Consider the following 15,067-nt stretch of genomic DNA (forward strand, 5'->3'; position numbering starts at 1 on the left):
ACAAAGAGGTTGAAACGCTCACTAAAGTGACTACTTGATTGGGTAGAGATATGCCCACGCGTTTCTATAACAAGTTTCGGATACTATCGCTGTTCATGTTGGACATGATCATCGGAAGCCCTTAAAAAGTTAAGGGAAACCCCTAAACACTTGAAATCTGAGTTTGAGATGAAAGATTTTGGGAGAACACGATTATGTCTCGGTTTGGAACTTGAGTATCATGTCGATAGATGCTTAGGCATTTTGACAAGGTCAAATCTTCAAGCACCCTCATGATCGTCCGTAGTCTTTATCCTGAAAAGGATCTTCTTCATCCAAAGGATGACGACGAAGATTTGCTAGAGGCAGAAGTGCCTTACTTAAGTACAATAGGCGCATTATTGTACTTAGATCAATGCACAAGACCAGACATCTCATTTACAGTGAACTTGTTAGCTAAGGTATAGTTGTGCGCCAACGCCACGCCATTGGATTGGCGAAAAAATATATTTTTCAGTACTTGAGATGTACGATTGATATGGGCATGCTTTATCCCTACAGAGAGATGATGGATTCGGACCCATCACACACCAGGAACGCCGCCAACACTGGCTTGCTTCCACTATCCCCACCCAAAATGACATGCGTTTTGGAAGGTTTTGCTGATATTAGGTATCTTCTCTGACCCATATAAAGGTCATTCCCAAACTGGTTAAGTGTTCACCATGGGAAAAGGTCGTGATATCTTGGAGGTCTACAGAACAGACCTTAGTCGCTATATCTTCGAACCATGCAGAGATTATTGCTCTTCACGAAGTGGTTCATGAATGTTTATGGATTGGATCCATAATTACGCATGTTTGAACAATTGTGGTTTGAAGTCTACCACAGATGAGCATACGAGCATTTAGGATAATGCTGTTTGTTTTGAATAAATGAAGCAAGGCTACATCAAAAGCGACAACACCAAGCATAATCAGCAACAACAGACTCTCCTCAAGGTCAAAGTGAACTAGGTTCGATCTGAGGACAATATGGCAGACTTGCTCACTAAGTCATTGCCTAAATTCCACTTTCGAGAAACATGTTGGTAGTATTGTTTGCGGAAGTTATTCGAACTCCAATGACCGTAGTCATTAGGGGGAGATGCAGACATCAGGGGGAGGTGTCTACATGTATGGTCTCGAAATGTGAATGGTGTGTTGTACTATTTTTCCCCTTCAACCGAGGTTATTTTTGTCCCACTGAGTTTTTGTTACTCGACAAGGTTTTTAGCGAGGCAACGAGAGAAACACCGTGTTTGGGCGACACAAGGGGGAGTGTTTAAGTAAATCCCTATTTTGTGTCTGGCTCAAACTCTAGAGTACTTGACCTAGTGGTAATATAATTTAATTAGAAAACTCTAGAGATTCTTATTCAATGTATGATTACATTTCCTTGTATGATTCAGACTCTATGCATTGTAATCCTCTATATAAAGAGACCCCTATTATCAATGAGAATACACAACGATTTTCTCTCAATTCCCGTTTCTCTAAAACAAAAACAATTCTTTTTTTTTCAAGTATTTCTTGAAGTTTTTAAGAAATAAAAAGAAAAAGAAAAATTGATGAGGGGGTATAAACTTGCCAATTCTATATTACGTGTCTCAATATGATTGGACAACCTCATTAGAAAACGAACTAACCTAAACCTTAAAACATGTTCTGGAGAACACAGACTCTCTTCCCAAACTCTTCCAGCGCCCAAAAGCTTCCAGAGATCTCTGTATGATACCCCGGATTCTAAGCTCAGACACCAAACATTGAACAAAATGGTGAGCAAAATCTTATCTTTCCCATTGCCTCCTATGTGTGATTATGCTTCATTTCTTTCCCAAACCCAGTTTGATTCGATTTTGGTACTAGGGTTCACAAAATGTTCATTTAAGTTCTTGTTGAAATTTTCGATCTTGTTTGTTAAAATCATATAGGGTTAGTTCAGAAATGAAAAGAGCAAACAATACCCTTTGTTTGGTTGATTGGTATTTGGTAAAGTGGGATTTCTGCTAGATATGACTCATTTTGTTGTGCTGTTATTATATGCCCTGAATTTACAATATGGAGTTGTTTTGATTTGAGAGTTTCGTTGGGTTTGTGAACTATTGGAAATGTATTTGGGAGGTTCATCTTTATTGGGTTGTAGAACAGAAGTTCAATCATAAAAGCAAAATGATTGAAGCACTTCATAAGGTTGTCTTATCGATTAGGACAGTTTGGATTGAATCTCAGATAAAATGTCCAGGCTTTCAGATGCAATCTTTCGAATGGTCTGATAACGAGCAGATGCTCATATTCTAGGAAAGAGTATACTCCGGTATTATGTTTGGAGTCGGCTTTTTATGCATTTGAGTCAAATTATCCGTCTTCATTACTCTTTAAAACTCTTGTATGGTTAGTGCCTTCTTTAGGGCTTGTGGTGGTGTCTTTCTGTACTGTACAATCTCCATTTTATAATGTTTTTCGTAAACTTGTGACAACGCCTCTTTGTAATGACATGGGGGAATGGTCCAACGGGCAAATTGGAGTGTGCCTGTGTTGGGACGAGTTCATGTGGAATTTAAAAAAAAGTAAACTGATTTTGAGTTAAAAATGATCTTTGAATTCATATTGCAATTGGGTAGAGTTAATTAACTCTTAGATGTTCAGGCTACACCATTTCTTGCTGGTCTTGCAGTAGCAGCCACTGCTCTTGCTGGTAGATATGGTATCCAGGCGTGGCAAGCATTCAAGGCACGACCACCTAAAATGCGTAAATTTTTTGAAGGTGGTTTTCAGCCGACTATGACTAGAAGGGAAGCAGCTCAGATTCTTGGTCTCAGGTAAGCAGGATATTTTAGATGAGTGCAGATTGGAAAACATTTAACATAGAAGCTAATCCTAGCATAGTTGCTTTTTATCTTAAGGGGACAGATAGATATATAATCTCAAAAACTTTTGAAATTGAATAATCTTCTGTAGTCAATCATATGAATCTGTTAGTTTCAAATGTGTTTGTAGACATGCATTCTAATTTTAAGGATTTGTTAAAATAATCAGCCTCTAAATCACAAGAAATTGATGAATACTTCTTTTTGGTGATAGATGCTTTTCTGTTTATTCTTTGGTAACTGTTTTCTGCTATCTAGAACTCCACACTCTTCAATGCATTTTTGTGGCTTTGACCAAAATGAAACAGAGATATTTTCTCAAGTCAATTATCCTAATTATTTATTGTTCTAGGAGATTTACAGTCATAAGAATTTCAAGCTCTGAAATAGTGAAGATAGAAAAGGTTGGGGAGAGAGACTGACAGTTGAAATTTGAAACTTAAAGATTTTTAGTTACACCCCCTATTGCATAACAAACACCGGAAAAGACACAAATAAATGCCAAAAAATAGAATAAAACTCATTATCAGTAATAGTGAAGCCTTGCCTGTTAATTTCTTGTTCTTTGTATGAATATCAGTGTAATGGATTTGTATGGTTTAACAGGGAGAGTGCGCCCCCAGACAAGGTCAAGGAAGCACATCGAAGAGTGATGGTTGCAAATCATCCTGATGCAGGTGGTAGTCATTACCTTGCTTCTAAAATCAACGAGGCTAAAGATGTGATGCTTAGGAAAACAAAGGGTGGTGGATCAGCATTTTGATCCATTTTGACAATCCCTCAGATATCGAGTAGGTGTGCTCAACAGTAGAATAATACCCCCCTTCATTAATGTTCACATAAAGCAAGCAATGGTCGCCCATAAGTTACAGATTGTTAGAAATAGTGTTCCACCAGTCAATGTGCTGTAGGTTCAGATTTTGTTAAAAACCAGATAGGGCATTTTTATGTTGAATTGTAGGGCATTTTTATGTTGAATTGTATAATATTGGAAGCCCAAAAGGTTGAAAGAAGGCTGTTTGTGTTATGACATTTTTGTACTTACAATTCCATTTGAAAAACATTTTGATACATATCATCTCCAAATTTCATATGAAGGACACATTGTCAATTTTCCATATATTTCATCTCCCAAATTGACTGCACAAAAAAGATCGGAAGGTACTATGTCAGGGAGTAATGGCTCTAACATTTCTCATGCATTAACATTAGAAACTGTTACAGATACCATTTTGGGCTTGTATTACCTGATTGATTGCATCCCCTCCATTTGCACATACCTTTTACGCTTCCTTATACAGTTAAATTTTGAATTTTACTGATTACATGGAGCTATCTCGAGTTTCAAAACAAAGATGCTATTTCTTTTATCCATATATCCCGAGGAACTTTCGCAATCAGAGAAAGCAAATGCAGTGAGCAGAAGGGATTATCAAGCCAAAGCATTTGATACAAGCAACTGATGTAGTTGTAACAGTAGTAGACTCCCTGGGCAGCACAGTTTCTCCCTGGACCTGTACAGTTTTCAAACTTTGCAAAAGCCATCTGCATGAGCTTTTCAATCAATGGGAGAGTGTGTTGTCTTTCATTGCAGTCCCTCCTATATTCCGAGCTTCTGGCAATGAGTCTAACAACAAGAAGTTGAACATCATATAAAGTTTATTAACATATTAAAACTTGAAATTTATTTGGAAATATAAGTGAAAGAGAAGCAAAAACAACTCTTAGATAGATGAGGTAGAAATCTAGAAATGCTATTGTAGAAAATAAGTGGTAAAGGTTCTCATTTGAGATGAATATGAAAAAGCTAAGTATCAGCCTTAGAGTTAGTAAATTACATTGGAATATATGGTGGCAGGAAAACTACTACCGCTAATCCGGTCTAACCTCTTTTGTCAATGCAAAACTTATGACTAGTATAAATTTGGAGTCTTTATGAATAGTGATCAGCAATAACAGTTTGGAGCATATGTACACACTACTTCTTTGCTTTTTGAAGCTAGGTCTACACTATTCTACTAATTTGGGAGTAATTTGTGTCGAGTATTTATCATGTTTCATCAACTTTATGTTCATTTCCATGTTCCGAATTGATACATAGAAGCTCTAGTTTCAACCCTTGAATGTTAAACATTACTAGTTTGCTTGTGAATGTGATTCCTCTTTGAAATGAAACTGTTTTGAAACAAACTTTACGGGGTCAAATTTCTTTCTATACTATAAGCCTAAATGATGCGATATAGTATTTTTAATTATGTGCAACAGAGTGTTAATTTGAAGTGTAGTGGTCAATTAGCCAAAACACAAGAAGTGTAAAGGTTAGCTATATGTTTTTTATACAAAATCAAATCATCTCGACATTTAATTCCCTCCCCTATCTCATATTAGATTGTGAATTGTTTGTAAACATCGAATATGTTGCGGTGAAAGATTAATTGATTTCTAAAAGTTTTAAATCCCATGGTTCACCATCATCATATGATTTCAGCTAGTAAAAGAAATTTGTGCCTTACAAATGATTTGAGTATTGATCATGAAAAACACATTTGGTGGAGTCTCATACTCTCCACGTGAAAATGAAAATACTTTTGATCTAGTTTAGATTAATTCCTTATTGATCATGAAAATTGTTTCATATAACATATAAACCTTATTCTTAATTCTCACTTTTAAACTTCCTTGTAAAATAATATATCTATCTAAGAAGCCAAAGAAGAGGGCTTGGAAAAAGCTCGGCATAAAACTCATTTCCCACATGACATTTATCATATGTTAAGTAGAATCTAATCCTTCTGCATATTGTTTTATTAATCTTCACTCTCTTTTCCTCAAGACTAATGATGATTTTGGTATCAATTGTATCCCAAAACATTCATGTTTTATCTCCAAATCTGAAATCCGAAATCTAAAATCCGAAATCCGATGTTCAATGGTTCAAAACCAAATAGTACTCTTCATAGTATTCAATGGCTGGCCACAGAACACTTCATAATGTTCGATTATTGCCTATGCGAAATTCTCCAAGAATTCGTCGATTTTCTTTGTTTGCATGCCCAAGAAGAAAACTCATACATTCTCTTGGTTGAGAGCAAAATAGAAATCATTTCTATGGTTTAACATGGCGAATGAAGCACATCGAAGGTGAAGGTTACTAGCTGCTAAGAAGAACGAGGGCTGTTATTACTTCGTCTCCATGATTAAGCCAACAAACAGAAAAGAGGTTCATCTTGACCATTGAAAATGGCCTCCATGCAAACAGCATATAAGTCACTACAGTCGTTATCGTCCTTTTGAGTCCTCAAAAGACAGTACCAAAGATTCCAAACTTAAAGAAACGTTTTTTTAAGTGCATTCAATATTTATAGATATAAGGATTGAGGCGTTGAGCAGACAGCTCAGAATCTCCCATTATGATTTTTCACTATATGGTATTCAGAATCAAAGTTTTATACGTGAAACCTCCATGTGTGGACTTTTTTGGTTCAACATGGTCCCTATAATAATGGGGTATTAAAGTCAGTTAATGAACCTTTTCCAAAAAAAAAAAAGTCAGTTAATGAACTTTAATTTATTTTTAATTTCAAATAAAAAGATGCTCGTATTTCCAACGCTATTAAATATTGTGTGGAAAATATAATATTAGTTAATAGCCTAGTCTTATCTATAATCAAAATGTGAAAGCACAAAACTTTTTATTATTTGCTTTATTGATGAAGGCTGAAGCATACATTTCTTTAAAAAAAAAAAAAATTCAATGGATTCAAAAATCAAAGGTAGAGAGCATATACACATGCATACACGTAATACATTAGAAGTACCCTTTTGCCTATCCACATTATCCATACATGACGGCCTTGCATCATCGAGTTACAATCTTCATGGTTCAATTGACTTTATATATAACATGAGACATTCCTCAAAGGTAAGAAGTTGAGCGAAGTGAAGTGGCAGCGATATGGCAATGAAGTGCAAAAGAATGCACCTATAAAGTTCTCTCATCCCCTACTTACTTACGGCTTTGTTATCTAAATCAATCACTTAGACAGACAAATTAAAAAAAATACTCATTTCATGATGCATATTTTTCTTCAACTGAAATTAAATAGATGAGTTAATGTTCCAACATAGATGAGTTAACCAAGTCCCAATATTTCAACTTTCTCCATGGCTGGGAAAATCGAGGTAATTTTAGCAAGACAACAACGAAAGCAGAGCTTCTAAATTACATGCAAACTCATTCTAGGTTTTGCAATGGATAAAAATTTGGTTGAAATTATATTTGAAGATGTCAAATTAGAGTAACCGGCAAGTGGGAGTGGCTTGAGGATGGGAAGCGCCTGAAGTTTTCTGAAGGCTTAGTCAATGTCCCAGTCATTGATGGGAAAGTTCTAACGAAGAAGGGTAGACCACATGGTCGCCGGAATAAGCCCAAGTCTACACCTACTTCAGTGGTAGATGATTGGGGGCCGTCTTCGGAGGAGCTGAACGCCCTACCTCAAGATGGCTAGGGTTACAGACCTACATTGACTCGATGAAGCTTTGGCTATGATGCTTGTAGAGACGTACGCCATTGGGTCTTTAGGTGTTAATTAATGCTTCATTATAGTTGCTTTGTTTCGGGTTGTGTAGATATGTTTTTTCTTTTTTTCGCTTGTTTTTATTTATTTTTTTTTTGCATTTCATTTCTTAGTCCTATATATGTTTCTTGAATGTTCACATTATTGAAAAGTGTAGGATTAGATAGTTTTATTTTTCCTTGCGGTTCCTTTAGGTTTTTAGTTTTTTTGTAAGAGATTTGAGCTGCTTTTTGCAGTCTGTATTGTGTTTAAACTTGTACTATGAGTGATTTCCTGAAACCTTCTAGTTTGACACAGTGACGTCGTAATATATTAGAACTTGATTTTATTTCCCTAAAAAAAAAAAAAAAAAAAAAAAAAAGAGTAACCGGCAAGTGGCAAATCCGAAGGAACCCACAAACCTCAAAGCTGCAGTGTCATCTCTCCGACAAATCCTTGCGTATGCTTTTATGAGTTTATCCGTTTAGCATTCCTTATCTAAAAACTAAATCACTCCCACTTTTTTCTTATTAAAATCTAAATTTCCAAAAAACAAATTAGCAAATTAAAAAAAAAAAGGAAAAACAAAAAAATAGATAGGCCTGGTCTTCAGCTACAGACGTTCTTCACTATCTGGTTTGTTTCCTTCTTCTTCTTCCTCTATCCCACACAAATCTCTCGGTTCCCAATGAAACACAGAGCCTTGTCCAAACCCAACAAAAGCTGGAATCTTTAACTCAATTTGGCCAAGCCCTTTTCACAGAAACACACATAGTCTTTTGGGTTTGAATCCATTTTGGAAATGCAAAGGCTAAGACTTTGTATTGTGAAGAAACCAAGGAAAGCCAAAAAGACATGAACTTTGAAGCTGATTGCTCATAATGGATTGCTGTTGAAATGTGGTGAACAGGGTTTTGCTGTTCAGGATTGAAAAAATCGGTGCACCTCTTCATTATTGGGATCTCATCAATCCGGTCAGGCAATCCAGTAGTGTATTTCTATTACCCTGAAGCTTTTCATTGAAGAACTTGATCATTTTGTGCTATTTTCTGGGAGGATATTTGTGTTGGTTTTGTATATTTGTATGTGTATCAGTGGCTTTGGATTTCATTGATAGTTGTGTTAGGATTGAAGGAAAATTTTAAGGCTGCAGAGTAATGGTGACTGCTAATGACCCAATTGAATCGTTTTTTAATTCGATTCAACTAGTTAAGGAGGCGTTTTCGCCGCTTGAATTGAGCATTAAGAAAGCTGCCAGGGACTTCGAGTGTTGCTGGGCAGGGTCTAAGAATAGAGGAAATGCTGTTGAATTGGTTACCCAATTCAGTGGTGGTGACAAGAATGGTAAAGTTCAGATCTTTGGGGGAAAGAAGAAAGGTGGTCAGAATGTGGCAACTGTTGGTGAGGAGAGGAAGAAAGGGTTGTTGATTAAGGTTCCTATGAAGGCGTTTCTTGGGAAGTTTTCGCAGAATTCGGGAAATGGGGAGGTGTCGAATGGAGGGGTGAGAGAGAAGGATTGTGCAAAGGAGGACGGGTCTTGTGTGAACTGCTTGCAGTTTGCAGTGTCTTGGTCTTTGTTTGTGAATAGTTTTGTGCAGGCATTTCCAGGTCCATTTAAAATGGGTAAGAAGCGGCTGCAGAAAATGAGTGATGAGGATAGAGCGTGTTTGTGTTCTAGGCCAGAGGTTTCGGGTGACTTGAAACAGAGGGAGTCCAAGGACCATCATGTCAGAGAAATTAGGAATGAAAGTGTGGCACATAAACACGGAAACAATGTATCACTAGAATGCTTCATAGGTTTTGTTTTTGATCAACTTACTCAGAATCTTCAGAAGTTTGATCAGGGAGTTCAAGAAAGTGATTGCGAAACTTGTGATGCTTCCCCACAGCCGCCTCCTTCCTCTCACTTTGATCATTTCAGGGTAGTCACTGGCTTGCTAGAAAGTCGGACAGCAGAAGTAAATGGGTTTTTGGGAAACTTGAAATTTGCGAGAGTGGGAGGAGTGCCATCAGGCGTTGTTGGGGTGCCATCTCCAGTTAATGAAGAGGGTGATGATGGTGTTACTGCAAGTAACAGCGGAGAATCTGCAGGAAGTTCACCGCAGAAGCTTGCTAGCGATATACTTAGTATTCCTTTATCAAATGTGGAGCGTCTGAGATCCACATTATCCACAGTTTCATTGACAGAACTAATTGAGCTTGTACCTCATCTGGGGCGGTCCTCTAAAGACTATCCAGACAAGAAGAAACTGTTCTCCGTCCAAGATTTCTTCAGATACACAGAGGCTGAAGGTATGTTGTCTCGGGTAGCTATTGTGAAATTGCATGTTGCTTCATGTTGAAGTTCTTGTTTGTTTCTATGAAAGATTAGTTTCCGAAATGGGGATTTATACTTGCACATTTCCAATGACATGAAGAACACGATTGTTTTTTGGTGTCCATAAACTCTAGAAATATAAATAATAATTGGTAACAGTTCATTGTCACCTGTCCTTACCTTATTGCTATAATTCATGTCAATAAAGTTCTTAAATAGGTGGTTTTGCCTTATCCAACATGTTCTCTCCTGTTACAGTTATCAAGGTAAAAGGCTTTTCTTTTATTTTTCAGACAGTAACCCATTTTACACCATAACTGTATCCAGGAAGGAGATTCTTTGAAGAACTGGATAGAGATAGTGATGGCCAAGTTACACTGGAAGATCTCGAAATTGCCATAAGACAGAGAAAATTGCCACGGAGATATGCTCATGAGTTCATGCGTCGCACTAGAAGTCACATATTTTCAAAATCTTTTGGTTGGAAACAGTTTTTGTCCTTAATGGAACAGAAGGAACCAACCATTCTGCGTGCGTATACTTCTCTATGTCTGAGCAAATCTGGGACACTGCAAAAAAGTGAAGTTATGGCATCACTTAAAAATGCAGGACTCCCGGCTAATGAAGACAATGCTGTTGCTATGATGCGATTTCTCAATGCAGATACAAAAGGATCTATTTCTTATGGACATTTTAGGAATTTTATGCTCTTGCTGCCTTCTGATCGGCTTCAAGATGATCCTCGGTAAGATGGATTTCTATCTTCAGTTAATTTCTATAAACTTCAGCCTATACTCACATATATTTACTCTTGAGTCCTTCATTTCTTAGATTTTTGAGTCCAGAGATACCAAATCCCCTAATCCCCTTGGAAACCATGATCTAGGCTGTATGCCCCAATTCATGTTATTTTGGCACTTTTGTTTTGTAACCTGGCAATCACATTCCCAACTTACAATGATATGTTAGGAAGGAAAAGAGTCTAGTATTCTAAGGGAAACTTAAATTAGAATATGTTTGACATACTGGAGTCAAGGCAAAGTTTGCACAAAAAACAACTATTTTATCTTAAGGACAAAATACTGTTTACTCCCTATACTTATAGGGTATCGACGTTTCAGTCCCTGACGTTTCAATTTCACCTGGATAGTCCATAAACTCTCTAATTTCACACAAAAGGTCCCTGCCGTCAATTTTCTGTCCAAAATTCCGTTTTCTTGCTGACGTGGCACTTTTTTTACACTGAAATGACTATTATACCCTCACCTTCTCTTTTTTTATTATTTATTTATTTGTTCTCTCTTTTTTTGTTTTTTCTTTTCACCTCTTCTTCTTCAGCTCTCTTTCCTCATTCTCTCTCTCTCCCCTCTCCTTCTGCCTCCAAAGAAGAAGCAGCCGCAACAACAGCCTAAGGGCCGGAGCTGCAAACCCCAACCATTCAGGCTTCAAACCCACACACACTCCCACCCCCACTCTCTCTCTGGCTCTCCTTTACAAACCAGAACGACGCCGTTGCAGACCTCACGAGCTCGCCGGCGCCGTTGAAGAAGAAGAAGAAGAAGACGAAGATGCTGTTCGAGACGAAAATGTGGCTGGTCTTCGCCGTGGCGGTGATCTTCTCTCTGCGAATCTCCTTGAAAAATCCGAGAACCGGCGAATCGAACATGAAGCCCTCTCTCTCTTCCTCCGACAAACCGCTCGTCGCTTTTGTTTCTCTCGCTTCTGACGACGGCATCCTAGACGATTTCTTCTCCGAGACGACGATGACGGACTTGACGTCGCAGAATCTCAAGTACGACTTCTACCGGAACACGTGTCCTCAGGCCGAGTGGATCGTGAGGTCTAAGATGGCATGGATTTACGGGCAGCACAGGAACGCCTCGGCTCAGTTGCTTCGTCTCTTTTTCCATGACTGCTTCATTGAGGTATAGACCTCAGATTCCACCAAATCAATTCACCTTCCAATTTGAAATTTGAAAACCATCAAGATCTGAAGAAGAGAGATTCTGATCGGGAATGAGCAGAGCCACACTGTGCTCACTGTTGGGCGATTTGGGGTACGAAGGCGCCGATGCATTGGACCCCGACAATTTCGAATGGCCTTTTCAATACGATGGCGCTCGACCTATTCTTGCTTGGGTTTGCTCTAGCCTCCGCCCCTCTAATGTTCTATCCCAGAATAAGAACAGAGCACCACTCTAGAGAACAAAGCAAGGTGCTTTTTCGGGCCTGGATCGGGAAGCAGAAGGTGAGAAAGGCTTCTTGGCGAGCAGTGATGACCTTTTGGAAATTGCGGCGGGCTTGGTTCTTTAACAATTGCGGCGGGCTCAGTTGAGGTTTGCAGCTCCGCCTCTTGGGCTGCAGCTGCGGCTACTTCTTCTTTGGAGGTAGAAGGGGAGGGGAGAGAGAGAGAGAGTGAGGAAAGAGAGCTGAAGAAGAAGAGGTGAAAAGAAAAAACAAAAAAAGAGAAAACAAATAAATAAATAATAAAAAAAGAGAAGGTGAGGGTATAATAGTCATTTCAGTGTAAAAAAAGTGCCACGTCAGCAAGAAAACGGAATTTTGGACAGAAAATTGACGGCAGGGACCTTTTGTGTGAAATTAGAGAGTTTCGGGACTATCCAGGTGAAATTGAAACGTCAAGGATTGAAACGTCGATATTCTATAAGTATAGGGAGTAAACAGTATTTTGTCCTTATCTTAAATACTGTCTGTCTATTATTGGTGTCAATATATGCAACTGTTTATGAATTCACGCATGCATAAGGAGCTGTGCAGAACCAATCGCACTTTAGAAATAATGTACTTGTGCATGCTTATTTATTTATTTATTTGAATTTCCAATAGACTAGTGTTCACAAATTAGTGGGAAACTTCTAGTTGTGAATTAACTTCTTTTGGAATACACAGGAGTATTTGGTTTGAGGCTGCAACTGTTGTTGCTGTTGCCCCACCTGTGGAAATACCTGCTGGAAGCGTACTAAGATCTGCATTAGCTGGGGGCCTTTCTTGTGCACTTTCTACTGCATTAATGCACCCGGTCGACACAATTAAGGCAAAGTTTTTGTCTTAGCAACTTATACTGGTGTAAAAGTTAACTATTTGCTGTAATTAGTGATGTTACTCTGTGGCATTGCAGCTTACAATGTTCTATTTGTAAGGCATTCTCAAATTTTTCTTTATGTTTGCCAGACTCGAGTACAAGCATCAACCTTAACCTTCCCAGAAATTATTTCGAAGCTTCCACAGATTGGAGTGCGGGGGTTATACAGGGGTTCAGTTCCCGCAATTCTTGGACAATTTTCAAGGTTTTTCTTATGCCCATCTTCTACTAATAGTATAGCGGAGACTAAAAAGCAATTTTTAGCTTTTACATTGTGTAATTCGCTATCTGTCTGGCTGATGTGTTTTCTTGGCGTTGCAGTCATGGCCTGCGAACTGGAATATTTGAAGCAAGTAAACTTGTGTTAATAAATGTTGCTCCGACACTTCCAGATATACAGGTATGATTCTTATACTATATGCTTGTTACTGTCTTTTCTGTGACACATGAATCTCCAGATTTTCTTGTATCTTCACCACATTATTTTGGATTAGTTAACTTCAAGTGCTGTTCTCGTAAGGAACTAGAATCATGCATCTATTCTGCCTTGGTAACCATTTCAATTTTTTATCAGTCAATACAAGTTCATTTTGTGTTTCTTTTTAATAATCCTAAGGCAGCCATCAGTATTGTATCCTATTTGCACATGCTCCGCTCTAATATATATATATATATATATATATATATATATATATATATATGTTCTACTTTACTGCCTGGAAAAAAGAAAAACTGTACTTGCTTTAGTGGAAAATATACAGATTAAGAAGTATGGTGAGTCTAAACCCCCACCCCATGCAAAGAACGAAAAAAGGGTATTGTGGCATCATTAGAGCAGTTCAGACCATATCTTATTGAAACCTTGGGTCCTATGTAAATGGGTCCTAACATTATCCTGGATTCCCGCTTCTATCTCCAGTTCTTTCTTTCTTGTGGACATGTACTAGGAACACTCAAAACAACTTTATGTCTTATTGCTGTGAGGAAGGGGAGTATGAATTTCCGATGAGCAGCAACATGCTTGTCTAATACACCAGTTGCTAATGCTGTTTTAGAACAGTATAAAACCTATCTTTTGGCTTGGTATAGGTCCAATCTCTAGCATCATTCTGTAGCACAGTTTTGGGAACAGCAGTCCGGATTCCTTGTGAGGTGTTAAAGCAGCGGTGTCAGGCTGGCCTTTTTGACAATGTTGGGCAGGCTCTTGTTGGGACTTGGCACCAAGATGGTCTCAAAGGTTTCTTCCGTGGAACTGGTGCCACTCTTTGCCGGGAAGTTCCATTCTATGTCGCTGGCATGGGGCTTTATGCTGAATCCAAAAAGGTACTGTAATTTCCAAACTATCACTTAGTTGACTGTTAAAAGTTATGTTAATAACTTCACATGATAACTTTCATGCTGTTTTAGGTTGCCCAACAAGTTCTAGGGCGGGAGTTGGAACCGTGGGAAACAATTGTCGTTGGGGCCTTATCTGGCGGGTTAGCTGCTGTTGTCACTACACCCTTTGATGTGATGAAAACAAGAATGATGACTGCTCCACAGGGTCGACCTATATCAATGTCAATTGTAGCCTACTCTATTCTCCGCCATGAGGGACCCCTGGGCTTATTCAAAGGAGCGGTGCCCAGGTTTTTCTGGATTGCTCCATTGGGTGCCATGAACTTTGCAGGCTATGAGCTTGCTAGGAAGGCCATGGACCGAAATCACGAGCTAGCTGCTGCTGAACATCTCCAGCAAAAGAAGGTGGCCACTACTGGATAAGATTTATATGTCTGTTTGAAGTAATGACATTACTTCAAATGTACCAACAGCGGTCTCCTAGTTATTTTGAGATGAAAGCAATTGAATGCTGCCGGAAAATTTTGACATTTTTCCGAATTTGCTAGCAGCTTATTGCTTGAAATTTCCATCTGTCGACATGTCTGCTTTTTTGTATGACATTGTAATTCGTCATAGGTTTCTTTTTTGGGAATTTTTCTGGTCTCAAGTGATGGCAGGTGCAAGTACATTCTTGATCTTATTTTTGTACTCGCAAGTGTTCACAATTTTGTACTTTGTAGTTTATCCTGTCATCCCTTCTCTCTGATAGTACATTTGACCAGAAAGGCAGAAACTTGAAAATGTATATGCCGTTCTCTCAATGATAGTTTCTTTTCCTTTCTCTTTTCTGGTTTCTCTTTGGATGGTCTCGGCATTCTAACTCA

At 38.3% G+C, this 15,067-nt stretch overlaps 2 protein-coding genes across 2 annotated transcripts; both read left to right on the forward strand.

The window, feature by feature from the left end:
• The first annotated feature begins 1,650 nt into the window (after nucleotides 1-1,650).
• On the forward strand, nucleotides 1,651-3,973 carry LOC112173955 (mitochondrial import inner membrane translocase subunit TIM14-1). The gene is made up of 3 exons (XM_024311646.2): nucleotides 1,651-1,795; nucleotides 2,667-2,839; nucleotides 3,494-3,973. The coding sequence occupies exons 1-3, from the start codon at nucleotides 1,793-1,795 to the stop codon at nucleotides 3,648-3,650; spliced, it is 333 nt and encodes a 110-aa protein (XP_024167414.1). The 5' UTR covers nucleotides 1,651-1,792; the 3' UTR covers nucleotides 3,651-3,973.
• Nucleotides 3,974-7,999: 4,026 nt separating this feature from the next.
• On the forward strand, nucleotides 8,000-15,025 carry LOC112182472 (mitochondrial substrate carrier family protein C). Its single transcript, XM_024320963.2, has 7 exons — nucleotides 8,000-9,735; nucleotides 10,088-10,505; nucleotides 12,671-12,815; nucleotides 12,953-13,068; nucleotides 13,185-13,263; nucleotides 13,953-14,186; nucleotides 14,271-15,025. The coding sequence occupies exons 1-7, from the start codon at nucleotides 8,601-8,603 to the stop codon at nucleotides 14,622-14,624; spliced, it is 2,481 nt and encodes an 826-aa protein (XP_024176731.1). The 5' UTR covers nucleotides 8,000-8,600; the 3' UTR covers nucleotides 14,625-15,025.
• The last annotated feature ends 42 nt before the right edge of the window (nucleotides 15,026-15,067 follow it).

Source organism: Rosa chinensis, chromosome 1 (assembly GCF_002994745.2).
Source record: "Rosa chinensis cultivar Old Blush chromosome 1, RchiOBHm-V2, whole genome shotgun sequence".
Classification (NCBI taxonomy): Eukaryota; Viridiplantae; Streptophyta; class Magnoliopsida; order Rosales; family Rosaceae; genus Rosa; species Rosa chinensis.

Bases quoted from the DNA above. Each gene is read 5' to 3' on its own strand.
- LOC112173955 (XM_024311646.2), top strand. The intron at 2,840-3,493 runs GTAAGCAGGATA...ATGGTTTAACAG, and splicing joins GCTCAGATTCTTGGTCTCAG to GGAGAGTGCGCCCCCAGACA.
- LOC112182472 (XM_024320963.2), top strand. From the start codon at position 8,601: ATGGTGACTGCTAATGACCCAATTGAATCGTTTTTTAATTCGATTCAA. The intron at 12,816-12,952 runs GCAAAGTTTTTG...TATGTTTGCCAG, and splicing joins ACCCGGTCGACACAATTAAG to ACTCGAGTACAAGCATCAAC. The intron at 14,187-14,270 runs GTACTGTAATTT...ATGCTGTTTTAG, and splicing joins TTTATGCTGAATCCAAAAAG to GTTGCCCAACAAGTTCTAGG.